At 41.8% G+C, this 12,363-nt stretch overlaps 1 protein-coding gene across 4 annotated transcripts in view; it reads left to right on the top strand.

Annotated features, from left to right (window-relative positions):
- ank2b (ankyrin 2b, neuronal) overlaps nt 1-12,363 on the top strand; it is an 859,694-nt gene that overhangs the window by 176,632 nt on the left and 670,699 nt on the right. For all 4 annotated transcript variants that reach the window (XM_072253201.1, XM_072253200.1, XM_072253199.1 and 1 more), the window contains exon 2: nt 10,326-10,418. In XM_072253201.1, the coding sequence (XP_072109302.1) occupies nt 10,326-10,418 (93 nt within the window). The remainder of the gene's footprint in view (nt 1-10,325; nt 10,419-12,363) is intronic.

Genomic DNA, 12,363 nt, shown 5'->3' with positions numbered 1-12,363 from the left:
AAGGACACCACGGAGGAAACCACTCTTCTGCAAAAAGAAATGACATTGCTGCATGTCTCAAGTCTGCAAAAGACCACCTGGATATTCTACAATGCTCTGGGACAATGTCTGTGAACAGATGAGACAAAAGTTGAACTTTTTGGCAGAAATGCATATTGCTATGTTTGGAGGGAAAAGGGCACTGCACACCAACACCACCAAAACCTCATCCCAGCTATGAAGCATGATGGAAGGAGCACCATGATTTGGGGCTGCTTTGTTGCGTCAGGGCCCGGACAGGTTGCCATCGTTAAGGGAACAATGAATTCAAAATTGAATCAAGACACTTTATAGGAGAAAGTCAGAATAGCAGTCTGTCACCTGAAGTTGGTTTATGCAACAAAACAATGATCTGAAAGACGAGTAAATCAACAATAGAATGGTTTAAAAAGAAATCCATGTTTTGGAATGACTGAGTTAGAAGTCCTGACCTTAATCCAATAGAAATGTTGCGGAAGGACCTGAAGCAAGCAGTTCATGCAAGGAATACCACCAGCATCCCAGAGTTGAAGCGGTTTTGTACAGAGGTGTGGTCTAAAAACCCTCCAAGCCGATGAGCAGGACTGATCAACAGTTACCAGAAACATTTGGTTGAAGTTACTGTTGTACAAGGAATGGGGGGTGGGGGTTACACCAGTTACTGAAAGCAGATGTTTACATACTTTGTCCAAGAAATAAATAAAGAAGTGCAATGTTTTTGTGTTATTTATTTAATTGGGTTCACTTTTCCTGGTTTTAGAACTTGAATGAAAATCTGATCAAATTTTCAGTCATATTTAAACAAAAATAGAGAAAATTCTACAGGGTTCACAAACTTTCTAGCGCCACTGTAGCTATTACTATTGTCCAGTGGCTGAGTGGAGAGCCAGTGAGATTGGTAGACCTATTTTGACAAAGGACAAATTGCAGCAGGTTCAGGTCCTTGCTTAGGCAGTTGATCATAGCCATGACCAACCTCTTAAAGCACTTCATCACAGTAGATGTGATAATCCTTGAGGCAGCTCACCCAGTTCTACTTGGGCACTGGTATGATTGTCGCCCTTTTGAAGCAGCTGGGAACCTCTGACTGCAGCAGTGAGAGATTCAAGATGTCCTTAGTGCTTAGTGCTGTTCACAGACATTGTCCCAGAGCAGTGTAGAACATCCAGGTGGTCTTTTGCAAGTAGTCCTGCCAGTTGGTTGGGACAGGTTTTTGGAGCTCTATCTGATACACCATCAGTGCCTGATGCCTTGTGAGATTTCACCCTCTCGAAAGATGTAGTGACGTTGGTCTCCAAGACAGAGATCGCAGAGTCGCCAGAGGCTGCAGAGATTTACACAGGTGTAGTTCTATTCTCCTTTTCAGAGTGCGTCACCATTGAGCTCATCTGGGAGTTAAGCGTCACAGCCATTAATGTTAGATTTTGCTTTGTAGGAAGTAATGGCCTGTAGACTCTGAAGGAGCTGATGTGCATCTAATTCTGTCTCTGACTTCAATCAGAGTTGTTCTTCACTCATAAACAAACCTTCTGTAGATCTTACCCAGATTGCTTGTATAGTTCTGGATTACTGGTCTTGAATGCCACAGATCTAGCCATCAGCAGACTGTAAATCTCTTGGTTTATCCATGGCTTTTGGTTTGAGTATGTCTAGTATGTTCTCATCTGCGCAGGTCTTAATGAAGTCCATAAGACCATAAGATATAGGAGCAGAAGTAGGCCATTCGGCCTATCGAGTCTGCTCCACCATTTAATCATGGGCCAATCCAATTCCTTCAGTCATCCCCACTCCCCTGCTTTCTCCCTATACCCTTTGATGCCCTGGCTAATCAAGAACCTATCTATCTCTGCCTTAAATGTACCCAATGACTTGGTCTCCACAGCCACTCGTGGCAACAAATTTCACAGATTTACCACCCTCTGACTAAAGTAATTTCTCTGCTTCTCTGTTCTAAATGGACGTCCTTCAATCCTGAAGTCGTGCCCTCTTGTCCTAGACTCCCTTACCATGGGAAATAACTTTGCCATATCTAATCTGTTGAGGCCTTTTAACATTCAGACTGTTTCAGTGAGATTCCCCGCATTCTCCATGACTATGGCATATTCATTGAGACTCAAAGAATATTATCTAGTACAGTGACTTAAAGTAGTCTTGTAAATGCCTCTCTTTCTTTCTTGACCATACCTTCTTGGTCGCACCACTGCTGCTGCGATCTTTACTTCCTGCTTATATGCTGTGAATAGAAGTATAGTCAGGTGATTGGAATTTCCAAGAGCGGGCGTGGATTGGCACGGTAATCGTTCTTTATGGTGTTACAATAGTAGTCAAGTGTGTTGGTTCCTTTGATTCTATAGGCGATATGTTGATGGTCGTTGTACTGAGACTTAAAGCTGATCTGGTTGAAATCCCCCACATCAGGGTGCACAGTTTGTGCCTGCTGATTACGTTGCTGAGCTCCTCCTATGACCCTCTGCATCCTCTTGTAATGCTATGCATTGGAGGCTGTATGCCAGATTGTGATGCAACCAGTCAGAATGTTCTTCATTATACATCTATAGTGTTGGCGCGTGGCCAAGTGGTTAAGATGTTCATCTAGTGATTTGAAGGTCATGAGTATGAGCCTTAGCTGAGGCAGCATGTGTGTCCTTGAGCAAGGCACTTAACCACACATTGCTCTGCGACGACACCGGTGCCAAGCTGTATGGGTCCTAATGCCCTTCCCTTGGACAACATCGGTGGCGTGGAGAGGGGAGACTTGCAGCATGGGCAACTGCTGGTCTTCCATACAACCTTGCCCAAGCCTGCGCCCTGGAAACCTTCCAAAGCGCAAATCCATGGTCTCATGAGACTAACTGATGCCTATTATACATCTATACAAATTTGCAAGCATCTCTGCTGACATACCAAGTTTCTTCAAACTTCTACTAGTCTTCATGAGTTTACGGACAGATCAGCCATGATCTTATTGAATGACAGGGCAGGCTCGATGGGCCGGACGGCCTACTCCTGCTCCTATTCCTTATATTCTTATAAAATGTTCTGAATATTTCCAAGATGTTGGTTAAGACTAGAACCATAGAAACCATAGAAACTACAGCACAGAAACAGGCCTTTTGGCCCTTCTTGGCTATGCCGAACCATTTTCTGCTTAGTCCCACTGACCTGCACATGGACCATATCCCTCCATACACCTCCCATCCATGTATCTGTCCAATTTATTCTTAAATGTTAAAAAAGAACCCTCATTTGCCACCTCGTCTGGCAGCTCATTCCATACTCCCACCACTCTCTGTGTGAAGAAGCCCCCCCATAATGTTCCCTTTAAACTTTTCCCCCCTCACCCTTAACCCATGTCCTCTGGTTTTTTTCTCCCCTTGCCTCAGTGGAAAAAGCCTGCTTGCATTCACTCTATCTATACCCATCATAATTTTATATACCTCTATCAAATCTCCCCTCATTCTTCTACGCTCTAGGGAATAAAGTCCTAACCTATTCAACCTTTCTCTGTAACTCACCTTCTCAAGTCCCGGCAACATCATTGTAAACCTTCTCTGCACTCTTTCAACCTTATTTATATCCTTCCTGTAATTTGGTGACTAAAACTGAACACAATACTCCAGATTCAGCCTCACCAATGCCTTATACAACCTCATCATAACATTCCAGCTCTTATACTGAATACTTCGATTAATAAAGGCCAATGTACCAAAAGCTCTCTTTACGACCCTATCTACCTGTGACGACACTTTTAGGGAATTTTGTATCTGTATTCCCAGATCCCTCTGTTCTACTGCACTCCTCAGTGCCTTACCATTAACCCTGTATGTTCTACGTTGGTTTGTCCTTCCAACGTGCAATACCTCACACTTGTCAATATTAAACTCCATCTGCCATTTTTCAGCCCATTTTTCCAGCTGGTCCAAGTCCCTCTGCAGGCTCTGAAAACCTTCCTCACTGTCTACTACACCTCCAATCTTTGTATCATCAGCAAACTTGCTGATCCAATTTATCACATTATCATCCAGATCATTGATATAGATGACAAATAACAATGGACCCAGCACTGATCACTGTGGCACACCACTAGTCACAGGCCTCCACTCAGAGAAGCAATTCTCTACCACCACTCTCTGGCTTCTTCCATCGAGCCAATGTCTAATCCAATTTACCACCTCTCCATGTATACCTAGCGACTGAATTTTCCCAACTAACCTCCCATGCGGGACCTTGTCAAAGTCCATGTAGACAATATCCACTGCCTTCCCTTCATCCACTTTCCTGGTAGCCTCCTCGAAAAACTCCAACAGATTGGTCAAACATGACCTACCACGCGCAAAGCCATGTTGACTCTCCCTAATAAGCCCCTGTCTATCCAAATGCTTGCAGATTCTGTCTCTTAGTACTCCCTCCAATAACTTACCTACTACTGACGTTAAACTCACTGGCCTATAACTTCCCAGATTACTTTTCGATCCTTTCTTAAACAACGGAACAACATGAGCCACTCTCCAATCCTCCGGCACTTCACCCGTAGACAGCGACATTTTAAATATTTCTGCCAGGGCCCCCGCAATTTCAACACTAGTCTCCTTCAAGGTCCGAGGGAACACTCTGTCAGGTCCCGGGGATTTATCCACTTTAATTTTCCTCAAGACAGCAAGCACCTCCTCCTTTTCAATCTGTACAGTTTCCATGGTCTCACTACTTGATTCCCTCAATTCCATAGATTTCATGCCAGCTTCCTTAGTAAATACAGACGCAAAAACCCTATTTAAGATCTCCCCCATTTCCTTTGGTTCCTCACAAAGCCGACCACTCTGATCTTCAAGAGGACCAATTTTATCCCTTACAATCCTTTTGCTCTTAATATACTTGTAAAAGCTCTTTGGATTATCCTTCACTTTGACTGCCAAGGCAACCTCATGTCTTCTTTTAGTCCTCCTGATTTCTTTCTTAAGTATTTTCTTGCACTTCTTATACTCCTCAAGCACCTGATTTACCCCCTGTTTCCTATACATTTCATACAACTCCCTCTTCTTCTTTATCAGAGTTGTAATATCCCTTGAGAACCAAGGTTCCTTATTCCTATTCAATTTGCCTTTAATCCTGACAGGAACATACAAACTCTGCACTCTCAAAATTTTCCCTTTGAAGGCTTCCCACCTACCAATCACATCTTTACCAGAGAACAACCTGTCCCAATCCACGCTTTTTAGATCCTTTCTCATTTCTTCAAATTTGGCCTTCTTCCAGTTCAGAACCTCAACCCTAGGACCAGATCTATCCTTGTCCATGATCAAATTGAAACTAATGGTGTTATGATCACTGGAACCAAAGTGCTCCCCTACACAGACTTCTGTCACTTGTCCTAATTCGTTTCCTAACAGGAGATCCAATATTGCATCCCCTCTAGTTGGTCCCTCTATATACTGATTTAGAAAACTTTCCTGAACACATTTTACAAACTCTAAACCATCTAGACCCCTAACAGTATGGGAGTCCCAATCAATGTATGGAAAATTAAAATCCCCTACCACCACAACTTTATGTTTCCTGCAGTTGCCTGCTATCTCTCTGCAGATTTGCTCTTCCAAGTCTCGTTGACTATTGGGTGGTCTGTAATACAATCCCACTAATGTGGCCATACCTTTCCTGTTTCTCAGCTCCACCCATAAGGACTCAGTAGACAAGCCCTCTAATCTGTCCTGCCTGAGCACTGCTGTAATATTTTCCCTAACAAGCAATGCTACTCCCCCACCTTTCATTCCTCTGCCTCGATCACATCTGAAACATCGGAATCCTGAAATATTAAGCTGCCAGTCCTGCCCCTCCTGTAGCCAAGTTTCACTAATTGTTACAACATCATAATTCCACGTGTCAATCCACATCCTCAACTCATCCGCCTTCCCCGTAATACTCCTAGCATTGAAATATATACACCTCAGAAGATTTTTACCACCACTCACAACCTTTCTATCAGCGGATTTGCTTAAACTTTCAACATCATTTATTTTCACCCCAGCCACACTGTCAGCTCTGGCACTCTGGTTCCCATCCCCCTGCAAATCTAGTTTAAAGCCTCCCCAATAGCACTAACAAACCTCCCTGAAAGGATATTGGTCCCCCTGTGGTTCAAGTGTAACCCATCTCTCTTGTACAGGTCCCACCTGCCCCAGATGGTTATAACTAGGTTATAACTTTCTTCATCAACTAACCTGTAGGACCTGACAGTGAACATGTAAAGGGAAGAAATTAGAGGAGCTCATTTCTTGTAAAGCTATAGAATTCAAAGGCAACAAACCCATGATCATTTGTGTTCTATCTGGCTTAAGATTCTAATGCTATTTTGAGTATTTGCAAGTGGCACAAATGTATTAGCATATAGAATTCAAGCACATCTATGAATATGTCAGCAAGTAGATAACACTGACCTTTTTGATCATAGTTTAATAACTCCTGTTTTGATAGCTACAATTTGCTTTTAGAACATCATTCCTTTCTTGCCCCTTGCACAGTATCAATGCTTTTCTTCTTATTTTGCTTGTGCACTATTAGCTACTTCAAGATAAAAAGCTCTACCTCCTTTAAAGAAGCAGTCAGAATGGCTTTACATATGCTGCACTGCATGTGCTCATTGAACTGTTGAGAAATTTGTTTAACTGAAGAGCCCTTCTGTCTTTAAATCTTGATTTTTTTTTCAGTAATTTATTTCTTGTTCAATTCCTGCTATCTATATGTTTCATATAGATTCACTAATCTGTTAGTTACTTAACAGATTTGTGAAATGCATATTTAAGTAATATTTTAAGTAGACACTGCTTGCAAAACTTTGTGAATATGCAGGGTACTTATGAATTGATTATTGTGGAAGTGATATCTAATTACTTAGTTTAAACTGAAAAACAATGCCAGTTTTTGAGATTCAGTTATTATTGGGAACCTCCACATAATACAATTATGTTCCTGTATTATTCACTAGGGATGAGCATTTGCATTTTGTCTTTGCAAGATAAACAATGACTATTCATAACGTCAAAGTTGCTTAACAGTATATTAGAGACTGGTATTTGAACAGCATCTGTCATGACATCAGGGCATCTCAAAACTGCTTAATAATGACTCTACTGCTATCCGAAGGAACAGAAACACATCCTTTTGTTAACTGCCTGTATCAGTATAGATTTTCTGGAGATATGGACATAAACCCTCAGAATACTACCAGAATACTTATGATAGTTTACTTCAGTGCTAACACTTACAACTGATATTGAAGATGGAGTAACCCAAAGTACTGGAGGAACTCAACAGGTCAGGCAGCATATATGTAAAGAAATAAACAGTCGACGTTTCAGGCTGAGGCATTTAATCAGGACTGGAAAGGAGGGGAAAGAGTACAAACTAGCAGGTGATTGGTGAGGGGGTGGGAGAGTGGAATGAATTAAGAAGTTAGGAGGTGGTAGGTGGAGGAGGCAAAGGGCTGAAGAAGAAAGAATCTGATAGGAAAGGACAAACGAGAAAATCTGCAGATTCTGGAAATCCAAGCAACACACACACAAAATGCTGGAGGAACTCAGTAGGCCGGCCAACTTTTATGGAAAAGAGTACAGTCAACGTTTCGGACCGAGACTCTTTGGTAGGGTTGTTTTGGAGGACAATGGACCATGGGAGAAAGGGAAAGAAAAGTCGCAGCAGAGATAGATCATGTCTGGAATCCTGTGAATCTTTTGGAGCCATCTATGAAATTCAGTGCTCCTGGTGTGGCCTTGTTTACATCAGTGAAACCTGAAGTAGATTGAAGGGCCATTTCATTGAGAACCTTCACTCAATGCACCACAAAAGGTGGAATTTTCCAGTGTCCATATTTTTCAATTCAACTTCCTATTCCTATTCTGACAAGTTGACCCATGGCTGCCTACTGCTGTCCTGAGGAGGCCAATCTCAGGTTGGGGGAACATCACTTCATATTCCGCCAGAAAAAGCAGGATCTCCCAGTGGCCACCCATTTTCATTCCACTTCCCATTTCCATTCTGTTATGTCCATCCATGGCTTCCTCTACTGTTGCTATGAGGCCACACTCAGGCTGGAGGAACAACACCAGCTTCCAACCTGATGGCATGAACTTCAATTTCTTAAACTTCCAGTAATGCCCTCCCTCACCATACCCCATCCCCTTTTCCCCTCTCACATTATCTCCTTGACCACCCATCATCTCCCTCCGGTGCTCCTCCCACCCCTTTTCTTTTTTGCATGACCTTCTATCCTCTCTTATTAGATTCCCCATGCCCTCTTTCACTTATCAACTTCCCAGCTGTTTGCTTCACTCCTCCCCCTTCCCGGTCTCACTTTGTGTTTCTCCCTCACTTCCACTCACCATTTAACTCTATTCCTCATCTTTTATTCTCCAGTCCTGATAAAGATCTTGGCTCGAAACGTCGACTGTACTCTTTTCCATTGATGCTGCCTGTCCTGCTGAGTTCCAGCATTTTGTGTGTGTCACCTCATATTATATCTGTTTCGCCTCCAACCTGATGGCATACATTTTTCTAAGTTATGCAATTTTCTCTTTGCTTCCCCTTTCTCTATTTTCCATTCCCCATTCTGGCTCCCCTCTTACCTCCACATGTCCATCACCTCCCTCTGGTGCCCCTGCTTCTTCCCTTTCTCCCATGTCCACTGTCCTATCAGAATCCTTCTTCTTCAGCCCGTTACCTCTTCCACCTATCACCTCCTAGTTTCTCATTTCATCCCACCCACCCCTTTCTCCACCAACCAACCTTGCACCTCATCAGATTTTACCTATAACCTGCCAGCTTATACTCCTTTCCTACCTTCTTATTCTTGCTTCATCTCCCTTCTGTTCCAATCCTGATGAAGAGTCTCAGTTTAAAATTTAGACAGTTAGTTCCTCTCCAAGATGCTGTTTGATTTGCTAAGTTTCTCCAGCAGTGTGTGTTGCTCTGGATTTCCAGCATCTGCAGAATCAACCACCATCTTGCCATTTAAAGACTGATTGTGTCTTAAAATAGATTTCCCTCAAACCCAATATACTTGGGGAAATTGGAAAGTGTACTTAGCCTGAGGTAAACCCCGGCATGTGTTCACAAGTGCTAAATTCAGTGGAAGCAATGTAAACAAATTCTGAAAAGTACAACCCCATTTTTTCTGACAGTACAAAGCTGAGTGGAAAAATGAACTGTGAGGAGGACACAGAATCAAATTCAAGGTTATTGTCATATGGATGGCTACAATGGAAAAACTTAACTGCAGCAATATCACAGGCACATAGCATTATATAAGCAGCAGCACAGTAAAACAAATTATGCACAATCTTTGCAAGAAATAAAATTGGAAAAAGGAAGCCCATTTTGTGCAGTATTTGGAATAGTGAATGTGTTACTAAGCTGTAAGGGTTTTGCCAATTGGTTCAAAAACTAAGTAGTTAAGGGGAAGTAGCTGTTCTTGAACCTGGCAGTGTGGGACTTCAGGCTATTCTTCCTCTTGCTTAATAATAGCTGTGGAAAGATGGCATGGCTCGGATGGTGGGGATTCATAATGATGGATTTTGCCGCCTTGAGGCAATGCCTCCAGTACATTATTACTGATGGTGGGGAAGAATGTACTTTAATATATTCAGCAGGGCAGTCTACTCTCTGCAGCTTCTTATGTCCCTGTGCATTTGAATTGCTATACCAGATCATGAATGATAACAAGCAAAATGCTGGGCGAACTCACCACGTCAGGCAACAGCCGTGGAGACAAAAAGATGGTTAATGTCTTGGATTGAAGATCTGCATCAGGACTGAGGGTGTAAAGAGGGAATAGCCAGTAAAATGAGGTGAAGGGGATAGGTGAGACAGGAGCTGGCATGATAGGTTGATGGATACTTTGAAGGAGCAAAATTAGTTGATTATAGGAACAATAAGAAATAGATGAAATTAAGATATGGAAATTTATAAAGATCATAACTGACTATGTATTTTTTGAGCAGTTCATAAAATTTGGGCTTAATTTCAATTACTAAATGCATTTATTGCTAGATTTAGGACACAGCTATCAAATTTTTTAAAAGTATAGAAAAAGACCTGCAACATTTTGGCTTTATGAGTGAAGTCTTTTGAACACTATGGTGATCAAAATATGCTCATCCCTATTATTGCAAATTGTAAAGTGTCACTTTGCAGCTGTTTGAATTATAGGAAGTGAAGATTCCTGTTATTTCCTTACAAATAGTATAATACCACAATGCGTTGCTGTTGTTTTAATTTCTTGCACCATGACTCTTCTTTTCTTAATTCTCACATGACAGCAAGGTGGGAGTGCAATACCCCCCACTTCCCGGGAGAGGTTGTTACGTCACAGGGTAACTTTCCAGGATCAGATGGTCCCAAGTCGTCAGGAGGTAAAGGCATAATAAGCAAGTACTTGTAGTGCTGGACTTGTGTCATAAGTTTTAAAGGAATCTTGAGACCCAAGTTGGAAGACCTCATGCTTTGCCCGCCCATGTAAAGTCACATAATTCATTATTAACTAGTTCTTAACCAACAATAACAAACCAGTGTTCTTTTTCCTCCCTGTTTCAAGTGCATTTTGTGTTTTGAAGTCATGACTGAGCCATCATTTGCATGTATTAACCATCTCCCTAAATACTCTGTTTCAGCAAAATGGATTGTTTTGTAAAATGTTGTGTTATTGTTGCAGAAGCGTCCAATGAATATAAGACTGGTAAATTTACTCTTAAAAATGATGTTCTGGGTAAGCAGCTGCTGTTCAAAACTGGTGAGACAATAAATGTGATTCTGTATTATGAAGCTGAATGTCTTGCATTACAAACTTGTTTTTGACATCCATTATTTTGTTGAAGATTAAATTAACGAGCTGGAGTTAACTAGAGCAAAGATCATATACCACCGGTAATCAGGTGTAAAAACAGGAGTACAAGTTGGTATTCACAAATGTGCTTTTTCTATTTTTATTTCAAAACTAACATTAATTACGAGCTGCCTGGCTTTCCATTTGCAAGTGTAATCATCACTACATTTTTTTTGAAACTTCTGACACAAATCTGAGATGAGAAATTTTTAAAAAACTGCAAATGCTGGAATTCTGAAATAAAATCAAATTGTTGAAACCACTTTGCAGAACAGACGTCTTCTATGGAAGAGAAATAGAGTTGATGTCTCTACTCCCGCTCTGGCAAAGGGTCTTCAATTTGAAACAAAAAACCTGAAGGTGCTTTTCCCACAGGTTCCACTTGATTTCTTCTGTCTGTTTATATTTAAGCTTGAGACACAATTATGTGATATTGACAGCAGAATTTCAGTTATTTCTGTAGGTTAGTCTACTAACAATGGGCTGCAATTTTGTGTAAGTTTATACCCCTTATGGTAATCTATACTTACTTACTTTATTGTCGCCAAAGAATTGATAGTAGGGCATACAATCATCACAGCAATATTTGATTCTGTGCTTTGCGCTCCCTGAAGTACAAACCAATAGTAAATATTAAAAATTTAAATTATAAATCATAAATAGAAAATAGAAAAGGGAAAGTAAGGAAGTGCAAAAAAAAAATGAGAGGCAGGTCCGGATATTTGGAGGGTACAGCCCAGATCCGGGTCAGGATCCGTTCAGCAGTCTTATCACAGCTCCTGAGCCTTCTCCCAGAGGGAAGAGGGACGAAAAGTATGTTGGCTGGGTGGGTCGTGTCCTTGATTATCCTGGCAGCACTGCTCCGACAGTGTGCGGTGTAAAGTGAGTCCAAGGATGGAAGATTGGTTTGTGGGATGTGCTGGGCTGTGTTCACAATCTTCTGCAGCTTCTTGCGGTCTTGGACAGGACAACTTCCATACCAGCTTGTGAATACTTTGAGGATACCAGAATACTTTGAGGGTATCTCCCCATTTCAGTGCATTGGCAGAAAAGGTTGCATCTGAGAATCACTTGGAATCCCACTGCAGGGTTTTGAGATGGCCCCAACGTAGCCTGAAGGAGATGCATATTGCAGTTTGGGTGTGTAGTTCTTGAAGGAATATTGTGTTGTCCTCATTTCAGGGGTCTAATATTCTCTTCTGCTACAGACCTAGCCCTTTAGCTTTGTCACCATCTCCATGATTGTTCAGCAGTCACCATATGACTGAGGGGTATGAGAGTACTGCTGGATGTTTGTGCTTTTATGGTTCAGGCAGACTAATATTGGGACATGCAGTGCCTATTCACCTTGGAATTCACCTTCTCTCTCTCTGTCCCTCTCACAATAACTCCTTATCTGCTCTCCATCTTCCTCTGGTGCTCCCCTCTCCCCTTCTTTCTCCCCGTCTCATGATCCTCTCCCTTCTTCAGCTCTG

The sequence above is a fragment of the Mobula birostris genome, chromosome 3 (assembly GCF_030028105.1).
Source record: "Mobula birostris isolate sMobBir1 chromosome 3, sMobBir1.hap1, whole genome shotgun sequence".
In the NCBI taxonomy this organism is placed as follows: Eukaryota; Metazoa; Chordata; class Chondrichthyes; order Myliobatiformes; family Myliobatidae; genus Mobula; species Mobula birostris.
Note: the sequence above shows the minus strand (reverse complement) of the source record. Positions and strands in the feature narration are given on the sequence as shown.